The 23496-nt window shown below is 40.6% G+C and overlaps 1 protein-coding gene across 1 annotated transcript in view; it reads left to right on the top strand.

Annotated features, from left to right (window-relative positions):
• Positions 1–23496, top strand: part of CD180 (CD180 molecule) — a 182148-nt gene that overhangs the window by 72476 nt on the left and 86176 nt on the right. Inside the window, 1 exon segment of the mRNA XM_058825898.1 lies at positions 5257–5373. Within this exon segment, the coding sequence (XP_058681881.1) occupies positions 5257–5373 (117 nt within the window).

The raw sequence follows: 23496 nt of genomic DNA on the forward strand, positions 1-23496 counted from the left end.
GAGTTTTACCTAAAGCATGAACGTACAGCTCCATGAAGACGGTTTCCACTGGGCTAGCCCACATCTCATTTCTAATGAATGATGCCTGTGTCAAATGTCCACTTGAAAAAGTCTGATTTTTTTGGTGCAAGGCAGTCACATTTAGTTCAAACATAGGGCATACTTTAAAAAATATATAATTATAGATATAAATTTATATGTAGATATAAAAATCAGCATTTCAAAATTTATCTGGTTTTAACATATACACATAAATAAAAGTTCATAGATTTACCTTTTTGATAACTCAGGCCACAGGATATCAAACCACATACATGCAACACTTCACTTGTATGAGATCCTCATACATGATTTAAAGCTATATGTTGTCTTTAAAGAGTTTATTCAAAGACATGTACCAAGTCAAGCAGAAGTTTTAGGCTTTTCTGGGATACTTAATGAGCTAGTGCTGAGTGGACAATGTGGTGGCACTTTATGATACTGTTGGCAACACCTAGAATCACGTTTATGGAACCACATTCACAACTGCGCATTGAGAGTAAGAGACTTCTAATTCATCATGATCTGTGCTTACAGACCTGAATTTCACCCTCAGCTTCCTTTCCTGAGCTACCACCTGGAATTTATATTCTTTAGCTTGAGGGCAGAAGGTTGCTCTTAGCCAGCTGAAGCCCTTATGTGAACATCCCACAGGTTTCTACAGGAGTTCTCACTGCAGCAAGTACACAAGTTTTGAGCAGCAGGAAAGGGCAGAATCCATTACAAAATGCTCCCTTGTGCTTTACTGACCTCTAAGATTTGGGGATGGAGGTGAGGGGACCAGCAGGCATCTGCATAAGTTATTGCTTCCCCTGTGAGCAAGGCAGAAATGCAGGGTGAGCTTGCAACTAGGGATACCCTGAGCATGCAGAGCATATCATCCATACTAACTGCGTTCCCAAAGGTTTCATGGAGATCAGAACAAACCTGGTGAAGAGCCAAACTTCTTCAGTGGCATATACAGTCAAAGGCCTAGCAGGGAGATGGTTCTGGCTTCTGCCAGCTCCCTGGGATTTGGGACTGCTTGCCCATCCTCTCTTTGTACTACTTTTACAGCTGTAAAATGAATTTTCTCTTTTTTTCCATTAAACAGAAGGAGAGGAGGAGGAGTTTTGATAGAAGTGCAAAAATACATAATCATACACTGCAAAGCACTCACGAAACTATAGATAGGATTAATTTAATTGTTTTGGCTCAGAAAACTCTGTCTTAAGCAGTATATGTTTAAGCTCAACATCCTGTAATTGAATTCCTTTGACTTTATAGAAATGCTTTGTTTTAGGTGTTTATCTTAAGTTTACATTTTAAACGGTTTTCCATGCCTTGCTCTTCCCTCTTGCAATTTAAATACTTAATAAGTTTTTCTTAAAAGTAGGAAAATTATATTTTATATCTGCTTACCTAAAAACTACAAATATTGTCAAAACATTTTCAGGAAAAATTTATTAGAAAACTTTTCATCTGTGAAAGAGGTTTTCAATCCTGAACTCTATGTTTGAAAGATATGAGAAGATAGGAAAAATAATAACCCCTGATACTGGACGTCTATGAGTTTTATAGTACTGGGGTTTTTCCTTTTTTGTTTTTCTTTCCCTGCAGGGTAATGCCTGTTTCAAAACCTCCAAGGCCTCTTCTATCTGTCTTTAAGCACAGCAGACATGCATGCACATCAGTTCATTTTGGCCTATGGCTACACAGAGAGGAAATTGAAAGTTTCATTGAAAAATTTCTTTTGTAATGATGTTATTTTGGGGGATTTTTTTTCCTTTAAGAGGACAGTCCAATCTATTTGGTGGTGAAGACCCTCTGCTGAAAATGCCTGTAAAGATGCACAGAACTTCCTGTCTGAAGTTCTCTGTCTGAACTGATCAGTGAAAGGCAATGAAAAATATTTCTCTGACATTTCTTCTTTGAGGAAAACTGAGAGAGTTGAGGTTGTTAAGCCTGGAGAGAGAAGGCTCCAGGGAGACCTTATATAGGCTTTTCAGTATTTAACAGGAACTTATAAGAAAGTGGGGACAAATATTTTATTAGGGATTGTAGTGATCATAAAGAGGGTAGTGGTTTTAAACTACTACTTTAGCTGGTTAAGTCTAGATTTGAGGAAGAAGTTCTTCCAGTGGGAGTGTTAAAACACTGCAACTGGTTTCCCAGAGATGTGGTAGATGCCCCATCTCTGGAAACATTCAAGATCAGGTTGGACAGGGCTCTGAACAACGTGATCACATTGAAGAAGTCCCTACCCATTTCAGGTGGATCGTACTAGCTGTCCTTTAATGGTCCCTTTCAACCCAAACTATTTGTAATTCTTTGATTCTATTACTGCATGGTAAGGATTGAGGGATTCAGTTTTAGTCTGGGCAGCTACTGCAAACATGCATACAGAGTGCTCTGGGACAAAACTTTGAGTTTATACATTTAAGCCAAGGCTGGCATTGCGTGTTCTTTGCAGTTTGGTGCCAGCTGTTCTGCAGAAAGGCAACTTGGCCTGCAAAATCTGATAAACCTGATTTTTCAGTCAGCTAGAATTTGTGTTAGCTGGTTAGACTGGGAGACCTGAAGCTGTCTTTTCCTGATTCTCAGCCATATCCCCATGCCTGAAGCCAGCTCCTAGTTTGAGCAGATGTCAGGCTCAGATGCTTGGCCCTTTCCCTGCAAAAAAACACTGCCATGGTCTGGCCATTGGTATGGCTATGAAGTAGAAAGCTGCTGCCTTTTCCAACTGAAACTTTTGCTGAAGAGCAGCTGGTAAGCACGCACGAGTGGCTCTCCATATCATGGAGACACACCTCTTCACACAGCAACGAAAAAGCCACAGGGGTTGTTTTCATTTTTAAAAGAAGATTCATTTAGACCATGTTTTAAATGGAACACCAAGATGCTGGGTTTGCACGTCTCTGATGTATGGACAAGTCAGAAAAGAGCTTTGAAAATGCAGGAAGGGGATCTGAGAACTGAAAAAAAATTACAGTAAATACTGAGGTCTGCAGGCTTGTTTCCATGTAGGCACTCTGTTGGTGGATTTTCAGCCAAGCACTGGTGGTGCTATAGGAAAGGGGTAGCAGAAGGAATTAATTATCCAAACAGGGTGATCCAGATTCTCCAGCTTTGTTCAAACTGGTGTGTAACATACAAATAATTAAAAGGCTGTTATGCACTGGCCATCATGATCTATGAGTCATGCTTTTCAAAGTTTAGTCAAATTGCTTTTAAATCAGTCAAGGCTTTTCACTGATCACTGAAGTATCTCAAGGCTCACTGTCCATTTCAAGACAACGTTTTACAGGCGTGCCCTGCTCTTGTTCTCAAGGTCTCTGAATTCAGCTCTCTGTGCAAACCTAGCCCAACTGCACCGAGCTGGTAAGTCTACAGAAAGGACAACAACACTTTTGATAGCAATGAAGTATTAAAAGAGGAATTAAAACCAAGAAAGCCACTGCCCCTCCTTATAGCTCTTCTGTCTGAAGGATGTGGTGGAGGGGGGAAGCTTTCTGAGACATCCATTTCAAACTCAAAACCAGCCATCGTAAGGAGGCTGAACATGGTAACCTAAAGAAAAACAGTTTTAACTTTGCTAATAGAGGAGAGATTTCATAACAGTTGCTTCTGCAAGTAACAGTCCTCTGACCTTCAAAAAGGCATGCCTAAAATCATCAGAGATCCATGTCCCCAGTACAGCTAAGTGGGTAAATTTTCCAAGCAGAGACTGTTTTTGTGGACTCTAATGTAGTGCAGTGAGGACTGCTGAAAATTATGACCCAGCATGGTTTTAGCACCATACATACACAGTTGGATTCTGAGAAAAATGTTTGCTATTAAATGCAACTAATATCTACCTAATCATTTCCCAGCATCAATCAGCCCACAGAAAGCATGACCAGAACATACCACGTAATATGATTCAAATACACATGAATAAGGAGAATGTTTACAATGGTATTGTATAATAAGCTCTTCCATATGAATCAAAGGGAAAAAAGAAAAAAAGACTTTATTGTAGCATCCTCCATGCATTTTGCAACAGGGGTTAATCAGAAACTTGCCAGCTGGCTGGCTGTTTTCTGACCGTCCATTACCAATTTATTTCTCCCTCTTCCTTCCAAGGGTGAGGTACTGGCCTCTAACTCCAGACTGCTGTGCTGGACAGACCAGTTAAGATACTTGGCAATTTTCAAGTGACTATTAAATTACCCATGCATATTTTTGACCTAGTTGTAACATATAATCTCTGTGAAATATCCAAAAGAACACAGAAGTCTGATAATAAATTGCAGATACTGTGTAACTAGTTCAAAAATCCAGCCCTGGCAGGAAGCTAGGCTAATTTTCTGATGGTTGTTTTCACAGCCTTTTTAACCCAAAGGAGCAGGGAGCTGCAAAGCACACATCCCTGCACTGGAGCTGGGTTAGCAGCCTGCTCTGTCAGCCCTGGGGCTGCCTGGTTCACACTATCAAAATAAATAGAAAATTCTTCTTTTAAAAAAAAAAAAAAAAACAAAACGTTGAAAACATGATAATTCAGCATCTGCTGGGAGTGGGTATGGAGTTCAGAAAGAAAAGGAGTAATTTTATGTTATTCCTACTTTTGCAAATTTCATTTTGCATTGTCCAACTACTGCCAGTTTTCCACCAGCCTTGGAGGGTTTTTCTAGATTATTTATCTTTCAACAAGCAAAATGGAGAGCAATGAACACTTAAGAAGTGAAAATCAACTTTTTTTTTTTTTTTTTTCTTTTTCCAAAGGAAAACCCTGCATTCCCAGAAATTTTTTTTGTTTTCCTCAAAAAAATGTTGAGTGAACCTTGTGGACAGCTCTTCTTTCAAGTATTGGATTTCCCACAAGGAAGAAAACAAGAACTTAGTGCTGTACCTAAAGCAATAGGGCACTGAAGAGTCTCCCATCCAGCAAATTCACTGCACAGGCCAGCAGGGCCTTCTGATGTCTCCATCACTAAAGCCTAATTTTCTCATGGGCATGGTGATGCTGGGACCCATGTTTTACCATACTGCTATGAAATTTAACTCCTGCAAGTGAAACTTCTGACAGGAAACAGTGGTGCAGGTTCCAATCTAAATGCTGCTGTTACTTCTGCTATGTGAGAACATGAAAATTTTCTTTGAGCCCTCCCCTCTCTGCCACATTTTTGCTTTTTCACTGTTTATGAAATTCAGACTTCATTTTTGGTGTGATATTACATCTCATGTTTCTGTTTACAGATAGGAGGGCCCAGTATGAGCAGCAGCCCCCTTCAGCAACAAGCAGACAATACATCACACCTCATTCCCAGTGGGAAAGGCCTCTCTCCCATCAGGGAAGTGGACTGGCTGAAGCAGGTAAAGATAGAGCAGCAGCCAACATGCTCTGGGCTCACTGCATTGCCACTGTACCCCAGTGTAGAAAACATCACTGAGGTGTGAGAGAAGTGAGTGCCCACACAGCTGGGAGCCCCATCTCAGCAGGACTTGGTCCTCTGATCAGTGCTGGATGAGTCCCAGTGCCCAAGCCCCCACGGCCTCTTCAGCTGATGCTGAGGGATAAAGACGCCATCCTGCATACCCTTGGCATGGAGGAGAACTCTCCTCTGACAAGTTTCATTGCTATGAAAAGACCTAAAATTTTACTGTGCTGTAGCTTCCTCTGAAATTTGAGGACCTAGTCACATTAATTCCACCATAGACATAGGACAGCTGAAATAAAACAAACATGGCAGAAGGGAGAGAGGCTAAGTAAAAGGGAAAGATATGTCAAAGATGAACATTAACAAAGACTTCTGCATGCAAACTGTGCATCCATTCTGGCTTGCTAATGTGATACTTTGAGATTCTCTTGCTTAAAAGTGCCTTTGTCCACTTTGACTTAAACCTGTTCCAAATCATCTAAAGCAAAGCTGAGGTAAACCTGGATTAAATCAAGACTGGAATGTACAGAGAGGGACTACTTGGAAATTGTGTCCCTAGGCACACGCTTATTTCAGCTGGATGAAGCACTGATTTATATGATGGTTTTTCAGGATGGAAAGTACATATTAATAGAAAAGGCATAAAAAGCCATTTAATTGAATGTACAGGACATTTTGGATGACCTTTTTTCAGTTGTTTTTTTAGAAAGCATTTCATGAGGCTGCAATCTTTGAAAAATAATAGTACCAAGAAAAATACTAAAACGATGGTAATATCTAATATATTTAGATGAGACTAAAAAGCTGCATGCAATCTGAATGGCAGGTTATCAAAAAAGGACCTTATTTTTTATAATTTTTATGTTTTAAAAAGTCCCAGCTGTTTTTATCCTTAATAACCAACATTTCCAATATAATAGAACATGCCAGAAAAATAATATATCCTGGAGTGCTATGGGTGGCTTTACAAGACTGAAAAGATCAGATAAATAACTCATTTACAGCAGCTGGGTAAACAAGACAGATTTTCAGAAGCCCCCAGCCCAGACCCATGGTTGCTCACACAGATACTCAAAGAGACCAGATTGCTCAGGGACCCAGGTGTGGGGTGCCCAATTGCCTGGTCTGAGATAGGCAGCTTTCAGTCAGCTCCAACTTGCAGCAATCATGACCTATGTGTGGTAAAATTTAATGGCTTGATTTCATTTGCAAGTATAGTTGTGCTGTCTGGATCTAAAAACATACTTCTGTTTATGTAGGAGGATAGAGTAGAGGGATTAATTGAATAGTCAAAGACTGGCTTTATCATCTTTTCACAGAGTGTACTCTTCCCTGCTGGGATCACAGTGGCACTGAAGCAGAATTTTGGACTTTTTATCTGATATTATAAAATAAAAAACACCTTGAGGAAGGACAGAAGCAAATAAACCTCCTTGATTTTCTTCACATGACCGGACAGAAAGGTCAGCTGAGATTATATTGAGCCTCATTTCAGGGCTGCAAAATATGCTGTTCCTATCATTAATCCTGCTTAGCTATTGCTATATCCCAGACCTGCTTGGTATTCATTCCACTTGCAAATAATAATGGTAATATTAGGTATCTTCAGTTCAAAACATGCAAATCTCAACCATTAGTTATTTAATTTCAAATTAACATTGTCCCAGGGTTACTGCCAAATCTAATCTTTTATACAGATGTTTATAAAATTGTCTGTGACATGCCAGCAGTAGCTTTCAGCATTTTAACTTTACATTCTCATGGTACCACTAAAAGACAGTCATGTGAAAAAATAAGTCATAATTAGGTTAGCCAGAAAAAAGTGTGGGGACATCTATCAAAGTTTGATTGACTTTATGTCTGGGTCCTCCTGCCACTGTGCTAGGGCAGCGCTGAGAAGATCTGAAGAGTCTAGGCTTTTCTCGTCTTGAGCATTATCCTGTCCTTTTGATACTACAAATTGCCATACAGAGTCGCTCAGAAAATTTTGAAATGAACAAATATATGTGACAATAGGTTCTGTCTGATTAAGTGTTCGTGGAAAGGAATTACAAGGGATTTGTTGGCAACTTCAGTCTTAGTTCCCTTCCAAATCCATATGCGTACTTCTAGCAGAGGGTACATAGTTATTCTATTTCCAGCTCCTGAAGCTATGCCACAATTCGTGCCTTGCAAAATTAGAAACTAATGAAGTATGCTGGAATTAGGAGGAGTCCTTGGGAGAAAAAAAAAAAGCAGTAATAAAAGATTGGTAATTGCCACTGAACAAGGGGCTGATGGATAGCACACCATACTGGTGCAGGTAGGTAGGCAGTGACTCATGAAATAGGCTATATAAAGGGATGAGTAATCAGTAAAAACAGAGTGAAAGAACAAACTGTCTCATATGAGAAAAGCAGCTGTTGACGGAGATCAGCCACTAGGACATGGAAGCAGTAACAAAAAATTTGTTGGAATAGAATAAAGAAGGGTAATGGAAGAAAGTTACAGAGTAGCAGCTCCTGGTCCCAATTTGCTCAAGAACCGGCAATACTCCCAGCAGCTGCAGCATTTCCTGACCATGAGCAGAGGATGCAGACAATTCTTTAAGTGATGTACTCTGACCCATCTTGCATATCCACAGCACCATGTGGAGGGAATAGAGGCTGACAGCTGACTGAGATGGTACCTAGAGGTTCATCTTTTCTACCACTGAGACAGTGCAGATTTGGAAGTGAAGTGGAGCTGATAATTAATGACAAATACATTGTCATTGCATTTGGGTGCTAGAGCAGGAACATCTGTGTGGTCAACAGTCACTACACAGGATAGTCTTACTAAAAGGGCTTCTTCCCAGAACCCAGTAAAGCAGACATTTTTGTCAGTGCTGTTTCCCCTAGCAGTGCTCCAAGGAGCATCACTGCTATATATTCCCACAGCTGCACAATCAGTAGTAGGGGGAAGATGAAGCTGGTCTCTCCAGTACAGGGATCCCACAAAGAGCTGGGACAGCCAGCACAGGCTGAAGGATCCAGCAGAGCCAAAGAAGTTATACCCCTCTCTGAGATACAATGTACTGTGACTTTTCCCTTATTTGTATAGTTATAGTCCATTTATACACTAAATGAAGCCAGTCTGTCTCTCCTCTGCCTGTGATTACTGAATGGTAGTCAGTTCTAGAAACAGGGGATACTCTCACACTTCAGCTCTTTGATATATTTTTCACCCAGTTCTTTCAGGTTTTGCTAGATATTAAAGTATTGCCCTGGTAATTTTGTATAATTTGACTGTCTATCCAAACAATGCTTATGAGTAAAGCATGATGCTAGTCATCACAACCAAACAGGAATGGGATAGATTCAACTTTGTTCTTAGAGGGGACAAGCCCACCCATAAGGAGAAAATTTCCTGGTTTATGCTCTTGGCATAAAATGAAATTCCCTATCTGCACTATCCTTCCTTATACCCTGAACCCATAAACACTTTCACTAAATATTTGCAAAGAAGAGGAAACACAGCCAAATCTTACTAAGTTATAATGAACTGCAATCATATTGCAGAACATTTATCTTTTCTGCATATTTCACTGGGGAGAGGTTGCCTTAAAACTTTCAATATGATTTAAGCACAAATGCTTTTTATATAGGTCAGGAAAGAGAAATGTCATTTCCCTTAGTTTTGTTTGGTCAGAGTTCTCCATTCTAGCACTTAATTAATGACTCTGGTGAAATGCTTTGAAAACAGTAATGTTTCTAACCCCGAATGTGTTGCCAAAATGAGTACTTCCTGGTCATTGTCTATTTAGGAGACGATGCTGAACACACGTGCATGTGCTGTTAATAAACACAAGGAAACTATTTTTATGGATATGGAAAAAAAGGAAAAAGGGTTATTTCTTCTTCAGTACTTGTCTCTGTCAGTTATAGCTGTGGGAAATAAAAAAGTGAATTAAGAAATGTGGAAATCAAGGGAGAGGAGGGAAGGAAAGCCACAGAGAGCTGTGCAACATTACCCCACCTGGAACAGTCAGCTTCCCCTTTTGGCTTTAACACTTAATTTCTTTTCTGGCATATCTACCCTTGAAACCCAAGCACTCCAAAGACAGCCCACATAAGGACATAAGCACCCAGAATCCAAATGAGGCAGAATTGGGTCCAAGACACAATCCTCAAATGTTTACCTAATCCAATGACTGCCTGGGTTCTTGCCAGTATTTTTTCCCATGGTTTTAAGCTTTCATGTCTCTTACAGCCCAGTGCCTGCCTAAGTCACTGCAGCCCAGAGGGTATGCACATTCAGAGTTCCCCTTAGGTTTGTTTCAAGTTGCTACTACAATCTGATGGCATTGCCATCAAACACCTCCCTAGACAAGTGGTATCACACTTCCAGTTGTGCCACAGCCTGCTTTCCTTTTCCCCAAGCAGCACCAACTGCATCGATCCTACATGCACTACTGTTAGGGACACTTTCAATTTTCAGAGCCCCTAATTGCCATAGTTCCAACACTTCATGCTCTTAGACTGCCCTGTGCCCCAGGAAGGCCATACTTCACATCCCCCCTCTTCAGCTCTTTGGCTACCCAACCTACAACTCAACAGTGGAGAAAAGTTCACTGGTAAGATCCCTACATTGTCTGGAAGATTTCTTGTGGAAGCCCCTGTCACACCAAGATATCATTTAAGCACACACATATGTAGCTGGAGGAGGCTCCAGTAGGAAACACTGCATGGTTCTCACAAGGTCCAGAAGGAACTTAGGAATACACCAAAGCTGTTAAAAAAATCTTAAGTGTTACTGGTACATCTTTATTCAGAAAAGAAACTGTAAAAGCTTGTCAAGGCTGTGACAACAAAAGATTAGATCTGCATGGCACACAAAGCTCAGACATTAATTTCTTCTGGGTGACTGCACTAAGTCTTCATCCTGATGCTTATCCTGAAATGGGGTGTGCTGATGGGAGTGGCAGCAGTGATAAGGTGAAGACACCACAAACAGACATAAGAAGGTTTCACTTCTAAGTGAGGAAGGATGGCAATGATTTTGGTTCTGACACACAAAAGAGACATCCCTGATATAACAACTGGTGAAAGAGCTGATCTGTGCATCAATATCTAAGAGGTATTGAAATGAGATGTGGTTATTGAGAGCTCAGGTAAGGGTAACAATAGGAACATAAGGTAACAAGTAAACCATAAATCTCCTATCTGAAATATTTAACGGGTGCATCACCTCTCTTTAAACAACACAAACACTGCTTCCTTAATGTTGTTCCACAGACCCACAGCATCTGACAAAATAAACATCTGCCCAGGACTTCTCATTCTGCATTTCTGCTTTCTGCTGGAAATCAATGATACTGGTTAAATATATGTCTTGTAAACATTTGCCAGAGGTGTCCCTGCTTTGTATATTTACACAGCCATGTCAATTTTATGTTTTACTTTTGCCAGAGGAAACCTGCAGTGACTTTTATGTTTAATGCATTCATTCTGAAGCTGTTGCTTCACCTACTGCCAATATGCTTATTTTTTTGTTTAAGATTATTAAAACATATTGAGAAAACATATTTGCCTCATGTAACCTTCACACTGCTGTTACATGTTTCGATGGCCAAGAAAGTGATCTGTTCCAAGGGTTTTGATCAGTGATGTTACTCTGCATCGTTAGAGTGATTTGGCAAGGCCAAGAAAATAGAGTTCAGAAGGCATGGGGATCCCATGTGAAAGTGTGCCAGCCTGGAATGAAAGAAGCCAAGGCAATGCCAAGTCGCAAATACTGAATTTGCTGAAAAGCTGGGTCATGTTAGCAGGAGATGTAACACATGGGTGAGGAGGAGAACAGCGCAGAGGCTGTTGAGAGCAACATGTGAAGCTTTAGACAATTAGTCGGCAAGCTGGTATCTTTATTTTAAGCTGGGTGCAAACTTTAGCGGGACTCTTGTTATTGGAGAAGGAAAAAAAAAAGCAAGTCATAAAAAATAGTAAAGAAAAATGAAATAGAGGACTTGCTAAAGGAATGTAAAAACTAAAGTTACTACAAATATTTACAAAAATGAGCAGCGAAAGATTGTAGAAGAGGTATTCAAATGCTCATTGTTTCAAAAACAGATTCCATATGGATCTCATCAAGCTGACACTCCTAGGAAGAACAGGTAATCCATGCAGTTAGTGAAGAGCTTGAGGGCCCTGGGAAGGCAAAAATGTGATAGCAAACACAGGCTAGGGTTAAGAGAACACAACCATCATACTCGTCATGACTCAAAAATTATTTCTCTGCCTTAAAAGCTGAAAATGAAGAAGTTTCTTACTCAGGAAATTGTTGCAAGTAGAATACCCAACTCAGATAATTAAAAGAGAGGGAAAAAAACTTTAGTGTGAAATCAGTTTAGCTTTCTTAAGGAAAGCCATTATTAACCCAAATTGACCTTAAAGCAAGGGTTTCATTTTCCAAAACAGACTTCACAAACATTTTCCTGGCTTAAAAAATACACAAACACTATCTCCAACTTAAGCATCCAATCTGCCAAACACATACAATTAAGGGTAGCACTACTATTTTTTCTGAACAAAACAGTCAAAAGAGCAATGTCCAGGAGTATTATTTCAATCTGATTCAGAAAAAAATCCTGTGTAACCCCAGGTACACTTAAACTATGTTTGCCAGAGCTTGTGAAGGCTTACGGCAGAAAGGGAGTCCAAACAAATAGCAGTTCTTTCAGCTTCTACCGGAAGATAAAAGGATAGTAGGAGCTATCAGTATTAGGTAACAAGATTTATTTTTTTTTTATAGTAGATATTTATAGGATTTATGGAATTTGTACCATTCTACCTCTCTGCTTTGCCTGTGCTTAACTTCCTATCTGTAAAGCAGAAGTGCATTCTGTTTCTTCCTGAAATGTTTAGAAAAGGGAATGAGGTCTTTTAAGGACAGGCAAAGCTAAAAACAACAATAAAAAAAAAAAAAAAATAAAGAAAGCTAGAGATTCCTTATGCTGTCTCCAGAGGGAAAGGAAACTCAAAAATTGCTGTGTGTGCCAAAAGTGCAGGTTAAGTCAGGCAAAATGTTCCAGAAGTAATATGGACAGAGGCAGACCTTGCAGTGGAACAGACACGGAAATTCATGTCCCAGACCAGAACTTTCTCCTCCCTCAGTAAACAGGAATAGATGGGCATTGAAAAGCTGATGTTGTGCCCATCTGCATGGGGCATGAGGCAAATAACAGAGGAACGAGGCCTGAACAAGATCCCTAGCATGCAGGCAGAAGCTAGAACTGTTAGATGCAGTATTTAAACATAGATATCTTACTAATGGCCTTAATCCTTATCCTAGGGAAACAGGGATAACATGGTCAAATAGCAAAGCCTGCATGTAGAGCCCTAGCTCAAGCATATCTGCTGGTTATTGCCTTTGGTAAAACATAACCTCATGAAAACAAGGCAAGCATGTGAAAAGGACATATACAAAACATGTTCAGAGGGAACAGCTAGTGCCAAATATTTCCCTGTGCCGGAAATGTCACCTTGGTCTCCCCAGGTTATTTTTTTAAAATAACCAGCCAGTCAGGACAAAAGCTAATGGCTCCCTAAATCCCTGCTGTCTATCTCTGGGATCTAGTAATTTCCATACTTCTCTTTTCTGATGGCTGAAGGAGAACTATGTCTTTCCAAGATACCGAACTTTGTTCATCTCCTAACTAAACATAAAGCTCCTACAGGCTTTCAGGGGCTGAGATGGATGGATGAGAACACAAGCCCCTCAGCCCCATGAGACACCTACTCTGCCTGACTCCCACCCCGGGCGCTTTGTCAACAAAACACTTTAACCATGTTGTAGTTCTGCCTGCTCTGTTATCTCTCTCTTGGTGTAGTGAGGACAACCTGTCTTGAGGGTCTGATGTTAGGCTGATTTTGTTTCTTTTTAAAACTTAGTTCCCTGATGTACCGCATTTCCCAGATCCATTGCAAATCAGTTGCTCTCACATCACAGCAAGAGAGTGCTGTTGCTCACTATCACACACAGAGAGAATGCAGAGAATAAAGGCTGCAAGCTGATCCATAGAGAAAAAAAAGGGCCATAGACAGATGTTTTGTAAATGAAACTTAGACTCTCGTTTGCCACTTTTGTTTCCTAAGATAATGAATTCCAAGCATATCTGTCTGCCTTAAAACACCACATAGAGTTAAAATATGCCCACCAGGAAGATGGACTAAACTTTCACCAAAATAATAGCACTACCATGAAATACAGCTTTTGAGGTAACCCTTTGACCTTGGAAGAAGAATATGAACTGGTGTCTTCAAAGGCCAGAAAAGCATTCACTAGTCTTTGGTCAGCAGCTGAACTGGAAGAGATAAGCCTGAGCTTTTATTGTAAAGTACTTGGTTTCTTGAATCCATGCTGATATGGACTCTACAGAAATACAGATCAGGGTAAGTTCATCTTACTGTGCAGAAAGCAGTATTTCTAAATGAAAGTGTGAAGTAAGCAACCCTTTGGGGTCAGGAGGGAGGAAAGCAATGGAATAAGTGAGAAAATTATTACAAGCCGCTTAGCTACACTTCCAGAACACCAGCTGGGGAAGAAAAAATGGAAAAAGAGCAAAATTGCTGCATATTTAGCCATGGATAGAAAATAACCCACATTAAATAATCACTGTATTTCTATATTTTATGCTGATCCTTTGCAGATAAATTGCAAAATTAAGGCCTGAGTTTGGTGCCAAAAAGTCCTTAGACATTTTGACACAGAAGCTAGAAGGAACAGGATCTGGCCCATAGATAATATAAGAAAAGCAGAACCAAGCCAAAGATTATTTTTTCTTTATTGGCAGCTATTTTAAAGGGGAACTAGAGATTAATTGTGTTCACCACTAAAGAAAACATTTCCTTTCAGAAGGCAATTGTCTAATACCCTCGTAAAGAACTAGAATTTCTTTAAAAATATCTCAAGTTACTGCTGAAGAGTGTTTGAAGCCTAAAATCACCAGTCTTTTCAAAAATTTAATCAAAAGGGCAGATATATAAAATTAAAACCTAGTTGTTTCTTTTTACATGGTGGCAAGTTTTAATTAAAATTTTTACTTATTATGTGTTCAGTGTCTGGCCTAAAATATAATTATATGAAGATTTGATGCCTAAAGTCTACATCTATAAAAAGAAAGATTTAACTTTGTGGTTTTCACTGCATTTCTCTAAAGGCCAAAACCAAAAGCACACATCTGACAACCTCCAATTGCGGTAAAATTCAGTCCTTATATCTATCCAAACCACAGAATCCTTGGTTCATGCTAATCTTTAGTTCTATTGGGCAGTCATTTATTTACAGGAATGAAAAAGAAAAACCAGCCACAACAACAACAAAAAAGGAAAAACAGCACCAATAGCAACAAAATCAGCTCAGGTTTTAGGGTATTTTATAACAAAATCACTGCTGTTGAAGCCTAAATAAATACATGGAAAGAACACCTGAAGGAAATACCTGTCATTTAAAGGAAAGAAATATGAAAATGTGCAACTCCTATTAACCATAATATATACTTGGAAAGCTGCTATGGTTCTGAGGGCATTTCACTATTACAACACTGAAAGTCTCCTGGCGCACATTTTAATTAGTATCCTGCTACCTGTAAAGTAAAATATTCAGTCTACATCTATCTATTTTACTAGGCTGAGTTCTGACCTGATATTCCCAGAATCCCCATCACTTCTGAGGTATTCTCGTACTTAAATGTGTTTATCACTACAAAATAAACATGAAGCTAAAATGAAACACGGCAATACAACTCCACTGCCAATTCAGCCAGATGTAGTTTTCAAGGGCAACAAGCCTCAGAACTTGATTTTAAACCACTTGTCTGGCTTTGTTTCAATGCTCACCCACTGGGGCTAGGGTAGATGAGACAGATGGTGTGACTCCACTGTGAGCAAGTCCTTTGGGAGCCCCTAGCTCCAGTTATCCCTAGCGGTCAGTGCTATTAAGACTTGCAGTGCTGCTGGATTACAGCCTTGGGCAGGGGCTGCCTGGGGCTGCACAGCCTTTATTCCCATTGCAGTGCTGTGCTGTGCTGGAGTCCTCTGCGCAGCAGTGAGATAGCACCACCTTATAGGGGCTTTTATGCAGTAGTGGGTAAGCATTCAACTTTTAAAAAGTTCTATGTTGTTTTGTGGTTATAACTTAGCCTTTAGAAAGAAAATCTGCCAGAGTGCTGCAGCTGAAGTTACTTGCTGCTTTTAAGATGCTGCAGGTCAGCTGCACCTGCTGCCCTTCCTCTGTGATCTGTGCTACCCAGAGGAAATCCTCCCATGGCTCCGAATATGGGCACTTGTGCAAACAGACTGGTTCCTGAAACCCATGAACAAATAGCAAGCCGAAAGCCTGGCAAGGATCAGAGACACATCAAACAATGCCAAATTACAGCCTGGAGGCCATAAAACTGAGACACTAAGGAACAATCTTGGGCTGTTATAGCCCTGAGTGCAGCAAGCCCTGTTGGGGCTCTGCTGGGTGAGGGATGTGGGGCTGGCAGGTGTGGGGCCATGCTTCCCCAGTCTCATGGAGCAGTGGCTGTGGAGCAGCCTCACACCATGGGAAATATCATAGCACTGGCAATGACAGCCTGGGACCAAAGAGCACAGCAGGGCATGCAAAGCCAGGTCAGAATGTACTTGCAAGTGTGAGGGCCCTTTCTTTTTAATTCTCTTTTAAAAACAAACACTTTTTGTGCAAGCATTACCATATATCAACTCTGAGATTTCATAATAAATAGAATCAAGCATCTAAAGCGTCCTACTAACAGAGCTTAGTCCCAAAGAACTCTTTGACCACTAAGCACTCCTTACCATCTCTTAGAAAGGGCCTTTGACTGGCATGCAAAATAAGCATGGTAAACCACCACAATAGATCCAGACTGAAATGACAGTTTTGCAACACAGACAAGCTAGCAGAAATCAAAAACCTGAAACAGACTGCAAATTCATTTCTTTACAGTTGTGAGATAAGAGGCTTTGGGGGAGATGAGACAGGTAGATCGAGGTTGTGAGATAATAAAAAACTGAACAAGTGTCTGGTAGCCTTGTAATCTATTCATTGGGAGAACTCTTTTCATACTCTGCAGGAATGATATGCAGCTATTAATAAACAGCTCCTCTTCCTCAAACTGCCCAGGGGACTGTTATTGGACAAAGGAGCAGCTTAAAGCTGGTCCAGCTCTTTAGAGAATGGGAGTATTTTACACAATGCCCTGAGGTTTAGTAACATGGGAGTAATATCTGGGAGCTGCTTTTGTTTCTGGGGCATCCAGTTTTTTCCTCTAAAATTTAATCAGAAACAAGTGGTCCTCCTGAACAGCAGGAAACTTTGCTGCTACCAAAGCCATGCTATACTACCAAGCTCCTGCCAGGTTGCAGCCCTGCTGCATGGAGGAGACTCCCATCCCTCCAAAACAGCCTCTTCCTTCTAGGCAGAATGCAGAAAGCATTCCAACAGCCTCCTTGAGATTGCAAGGAAGCGCAGTGCACATTTCCTTTGAATTTAATTGAAAAATAAGGATGACATAACAACAGAAAAGATTATGGGAACATTAAATAATTTTGCATCAGCTCAGTAAGGGAGATCTCTCCTTACTAAGTGCTGGGCATCAAAGCGTGTCCTAGGCAGATCTTCAGGCTTGAGAGCTTGGCACCTGACCCTAGTAACTGTTTGAATGTGATGAACCCCGCACTGAAGAGTGTGAAAGAAGTTTGCACTTTAAAGTATTTCATCTGTGCTATTAAGTTTGGTAGCACAGAGCAGGTAGGTGTGTGTGTGTGCATATGTAAACAGTCACTGACAAGGCTCCATGGACTCTGACATCATACTGATGTCAGGGATTGTACCTGTCCTGGGGGAGGATATGGGCTTCCAGGAACAAAAGTTACCAAAGTATTAATATGAAATTATGAGATGACAAGGAATGTCTTCCAAATGATACAGAATGCCTTTTTACCAAAAATTATTCTGTACAAGATATCTCAGTGTTGCAGAAACCACAGATAATGGGAAAAAGGATGAAAGGGAACTTGTGAAAATGTCATCTGTAGCATAAGAATTACAAATGTCCTGAGAAGAGGTCCTTTAATCACTCCAGAAAACTCTATTATAATAAAGGTGTAGGCAAATATGAGGCCATATTCAGCAGTGAATCAAAAGAACTTTTCGAATGCCAAGATGATTTGCAAGGGAAACATTGGTAAATAAGACCTTTTAAGGGGAGGTGGGACTCTCATTACATACAGCTGACAACTGGCTTTTGCACTGGGAATAAGGACATAAACTAATACATTTCTTAATCTGGCAGTCCAATCAAATAGCATTACCAAAGTCAGCGTGATTTGTTAATTATATGGTGTGATGCCCTACCTCTAAGGGGAAGGAAGCACTCAAGGTTTGTTTTTGCTTGTGGCCAAAAGAAAGGATAGGAGGAGGAGGAGGAGGAGGAGGAGGAGGAGGAGGAGGAGGAGGAGGAGGAGGAGGAGGAGGAGGAGGAGGAGGAGAAACCGATAAGGGGCTAATACCCTTTAACCCCTAACCTTCTTGGCTTCTACTTATGGTACTAACATGCTAACTGGTCTGTCCCAAACTGCCCTAACAGGAGATTCAGACGTATTTCCTGATATCAGAGGAACATAATGCTTATCTTTAAGATGCAAAGGAAGGTCTTTAACAGCCCGGGGGAAAAAAGTCTGAGAGAAAGATTTAAGCCTCAGATTTCTCTTTGGTTTTCCCAAGACCCAGTTAGGATATGTCACTCTTGTTTATGGTTAAATTAGTTTGGCTAGAAAATAAACTGATCAAAAATAAAATATACCAGTGCAGTCAAGAAATAAAAGTGAATTATTTCTCCATACCAAATTCTGGCCTTAAGAGGCAACTGAAACTGGATAAAATTAAGTGGATGTGGGACCTAGGTATCTTACGACTTGCAGCAAACTAGCCACAAATGACAGCTCAAAGATTAAAGTTACATTTTAAAGTGCTTTTGTTTCACATGTCAGGCAGGGTGTGCTTTTTCCAACTTGCCTTGTCAGCTCCGTTTCCATTTCTTGGCTAATACAACAGGCCATATAAACTGACAAAAGCCTGATGCAACAGTCACAATGGCTAGCTGCATAATTTTAACTTTTCATTGTTCACTGGATTGTGTTGTACATTATCTGATATGCACTGTTATTGCCTCTGGGCAGGGGCAATAATAAATAATATACACATTCTGCAAGTACAGAATACTCCAAAGGAGCTAGCTAAATTAGCAGTAGATACAACAAGCACAGTAGCCATTAATTTAAAGGACTAGTTGCTGTTCTTACAAAAAACCCTCAAATTGTCACCAAACATTTGCAAAATATTCCATTCTCAAATTGCTTTGGCAATTGCATTGGAAAATCTCTATGGGTCAGTCTCTGCTAAAGTGGGCAGAGCAGCTGAGCCAAAGCAGCAAACATACTTGAGGTTGGGATCCTGCGGTAGGATTTTACAACAACCAATTTTCTTTATAGATGGGTGTCAGAAGGGGAGTCAAGCATATGCTGGACTCACTCTGTGACTGCTGCCAGAGACTGAACAATGGGTAACGTTTCTCAACCGGACTAATCCTCCTTACAAAAGCCAGACAAGTATGCTGAGAATTCATAGATTTAGCCTAGGGGTTTGCTTCAGCAACCTTCTTATGGCATAACTGAGACAACCCAGCTGTGTCTTGGTCTGGAGGGAGGCTAGATAATAAATTAGAAGTCACCAGTTTATATTCATACAGTGAGGTTATAGATATACAACTTTTGTTTCCACTAGATATGATGGCAGCTTTGGTAAGTGCCTAAGGCAAGAAAAACAGAGGTATTAAGTTACAGGTAAGCAAGCCTGCTGCTCTGAAGCAGGAAGTAACAAATTCCTTGGGTTTTTAGAGGTGTTTTTTCCATTCTTTTTTCTCCCCATACTATTTTGCTCATTTGAATTTATTAAGCCAAGGGCCAATTTTTAAATGTCATGCTATGCAACACAGCAAATACTCTGTGTCAGGACAGATTGTGGAATGGACCCAAGACAGTGCAGCACTGGAAGCAGAGGACAGTGAGAGCTAAACCCAGCCTGGATTTGGTCATTTTTGTAAATAGGGAACTGAGGGAACCCAGTGCTCTATTCCTTCACAGCTCAAAATGACTCTCTTTGCTGCATCCCTCTTCACTATGTCCTTCCAGCTCCAGCTACCATGCCACACAAATTTGTTATGACATCCTGCTTCAATCAGACTTGCTGTGCCATTTTCAGAGAACCTGGAAGGACAATCTGTAGTCTTTATTTAGCCTAATTGCACTACTATGCAATCACTGTCATTTAAGGCTTTTTAGCCAATAGGTCATCAAAATAAAATTATTCCAATAACTCGTTCTTTTACCTGCCTGAGATTCACAGAAATAGTAATCAGCATACAAAAATAGCTTCTCTCAAAATAAAATTGCAGGAAGATATTTTAATTAAGGGGTACATTTTAAAAAAACATAGGGGCTTTTCACTGAACAATGCTAATAACAGGAGGCCTTTATACTCTATTGAAATATAATTAAATACATGTTCACCTCAAAAACGGTTTTAAAGAATTAAGCTTTCCTAAAGCCATTCCATAAAGCCCCTTGGAACCCATTATGAGGCCTTTCAATAACATTTACAACAACTCAGTTATGGGTTTTTTTTCTTGTTGGCTTAGTACATTTCATGAGAGCAAAACTGCCTAGTGCCATTGTGTTAGCTTTGGGGGAAAATACAGTGCTATAAGCAAATGCAAATGCTCTTTTGTTTTCCCCTCATTACCCAACAGAATGAGAATAGGGGTGTAATTGAACAAGTGACCTCACATTTGGACACACATAGAAAAGAATGAAATGTATGTTATTGTAAGTTCTCTGGAGTTCCCATAAGCAAACCTCTCCAGATATTTCCCTAAATGTCAGATCCTGCTTCATATGAAGTCAGTGGGAGGTTTGCCATTGTCTTCTGTGTCAGCAGGATGGAGCCTCTGGTACTTGTTTTCAGATGTGGTGACTTATCCATGCCCACCAATGTCACTAGAGCTCTGTCTGCTTAGGTTAGCTGAAGATCTGCCAAGACTTATTTATACTCTATCACTACTGAAATCACAGCATGCAGGAGTTTAAAACACAAAACCAGAAAAGGCTAACAAACAAACCAGACTTCTGTATTGAAGGAAGTCCTGTAGAACAGTCCTGTGCCTTTGGGAAAGGACTGAATATGAACAGAGCTAAAGAACATGGAAAACATTTAGGTATGGTGGCAGCCAGAGCACTGCATAGAGAATGAGCACACTTTGCTCGCTCCTGGGAGCGTATGAGTTGTCACTCTCCACAGATGGATATGTGAGAGTTGTAAGGGAGAATGAAGTGATGTCTCTTCCAGCACGTGGGGTACTGCAGAGGAGAGATGAGAGAAGAAATATATGTGTCAGCAAGGGATGAGGAACACCAGCTGGACCCCAGGTGATGGAGAGGTCCATTGAAATTCCCACCAGCAAAACCACTGATCTCATGGTAGCAGAGATGGCTGACAGAGCCAGCATGGGCAGGGAACAGAACTGGATACAAACCTTTCCATCCTGACATTTTTTTCCCTCTCCTGTTCTTTATGACCTGCTGTCTTTGAGTTTTCTCTAGCTAAAAGACTAAACTTTCTCAAATTAAATTTTCAGTTTAAAAGTCCTGCCATTTTCCTGCAGAAACTCATTGTAGGGGAAAAGCTTGACAGAACTGCCCCAAAACTCTGGTCATTGCAGTCCTGTCAGATGTACCAAGAAGCATCATCTTCAATGACTCATGAAATTTAAAAGGTTTTTTTAATTTTTTTTTTTATGTTGTTTGATTTAATCAAAGCCATTCCCCTTGCTATCACCTAGGCTGGAATATAAACATACTCTTCTTAAAATTACTGTGCATCTTTGTTTTGCTTGAATGAAACTTTTTGGAAAACAAATCCTGCTGAGGTTTACATCTTCCTCAGCCTTTTAATTCAGTGCCAGACGAAAAGCAGACAGGGTGAACTGCTTAAAAAGGACAAAAAGTACACTTTATTTTGGAGTCAGCCCACCACAGAGAAGAGATGAAGAAAAAACAGCTGTGATGAGATTCATATTCATAAGGATCCTCCAACAACGTTGGCATTGCCGTAATGCCATCTGCTTAATGAATATTCCCAGCAAACCAGTGAGGTAAAATACAAGTAATACTCGCAGCTGGAAAATGGAAACAGAGGTGGTAAGCAGCTCTCCTGAGGTCACAGGAACTGTATGTGGTGGAGACACCAACCCACAGCCTTCCAGTCCAGGGCTTAACTAGAAGAGAACAACTTACCTATTAACTTGTTAATCACTGAACCTGTGATTAAGTGATTCACTCACAGAATCTGTGACAGGGAAGTCCAGAACTTCTGGCACAACAGAATATGAAGTTGATCACAATTACAGGTATTTCTGCTGGCCTCTGAAATTAGAAAGATCTGCTGGCAAGATCCTGGCAAGATCCTGGAGCTGCTATCACCTGTGTCATAATAGGATCAGCATTTCTTGACAATAATAGAGCCACTCCCTCAGAAATAGTAAAACTGTGTTATAGCTCATACCATCATAGCAACCATCCAGTATCTGGATGTGCCTACAGGGAAGCCAGAGAGGGACTGTTCATCAGGAACTGCAGTGATACAACAAGGAATAATGGGTAGAAATTGAAATTTACTGTGAGTGTGTGGTGAGGTGCCTGGGAAAAAATATCTCTGGGATGTTGTGGGTGCCCCAACTCTAGCAGTGTTAAGGACCAGGCTGGACAACATCTTGAGCAGCTTGGTCTAGTGGGAGGTGCTTCTGCTCCTAGCAGGGGGAGTTGGGACTAGAAGATGTCAAGGTCCTTTCCTACCCCTTAACATCCTATGAGTCTATGATTCTATGATAACTGTGACCCACTTCCAGGGGGGGTCACAGTTCTTCTTACATCTGGTAATACAGGCAGTGGCCTTCCCTCAGGCTTCCATCCCACCTGCCATAGTTGTACCTTTTCTTGTGTACTTCGTGAACAACTTCCAAAGCAGAGCCAGCTTACCAGCTAAACTCACACAACAGAGTTCTGTGTCCTGACAGAAAAAGGGATCTGGTAAACACAGAAGTGGAAATGTTTTCCTCCTCTGCTGAAGGGGTACAAAACAACAGAAAAGAAACCCAGACTAACACCAAAACAGCAGATGGAGATCAATGAAGCCCTTCACTGCACCAAGAGGTACTCAGTACTATTGATCACAAGGCCACCCTGTTAGCCCAGCTTCGGGGTGAAGGATAGAAAGGCACGGGAAGATAATATTAAGGCAATTGATAATATTTTTAAGATTAAGATAATATTAAGGATATTGATGTGACAGAGCTGAAATCAGGGAGAGAGACAAAATCATTCATCAGCTTTCCTCAGAGGTACCTCAATGACTTGGCTATGCCTCTATCATTTATCCATTATATATTTTCTTCCTCATTAAGGTGGATAACTTGCATTGATTCTTAAATGGGTAATAGTTAACAACTTGAGGATGTTTCCTGCTCATTCAGGAACTCCTTGCCAGGCCAATAAATCTTTGGCTTTTAGCCTCACAGTACTTATTTGCAGTATATTTTACCCTTGGGTTAACTCACTTTTGGGCACCAGGCAGCTGAGATGGCTTTTTACAAGCAAGGTGTGCTATGTCTGCCCACACAAAGGACACAGGCCACAAAGGGAGCTTCAAGTGAAGAAGTCAGCCACAGCCATCCATGCTTAGATGACAGACCCTGCCTGGGGGGAAAGACTTCATTTCCTGGGCTCTCACTGACATTTCTGCCACCTGAGGTAGGAATGGAGAGAAACAAGAGTCTGCTCATTAAAGCTCAAGTTTTTTCAAACATAACCTGCCAGGTACTTCAACTCACAGATCTTCCTGGAAAGGAAAATGAGCTTCAGTGCTCAACATAATACAGAGATTCCTCCCCTGTGGAGCCCTCTAGCTAATATCATCTTGAAGTAAA

This window comes from Poecile atricapillus, chromosome Z (genome assembly GCF_030490865.1).
Source record: "Poecile atricapillus isolate bPoeAtr1 chromosome Z, bPoeAtr1.hap1, whole genome shotgun sequence".
NCBI classification, from domain to species: domain Eukaryota; kingdom Metazoa; phylum Chordata; class Aves; order Passeriformes; family Paridae; genus Poecile; species Poecile atricapillus.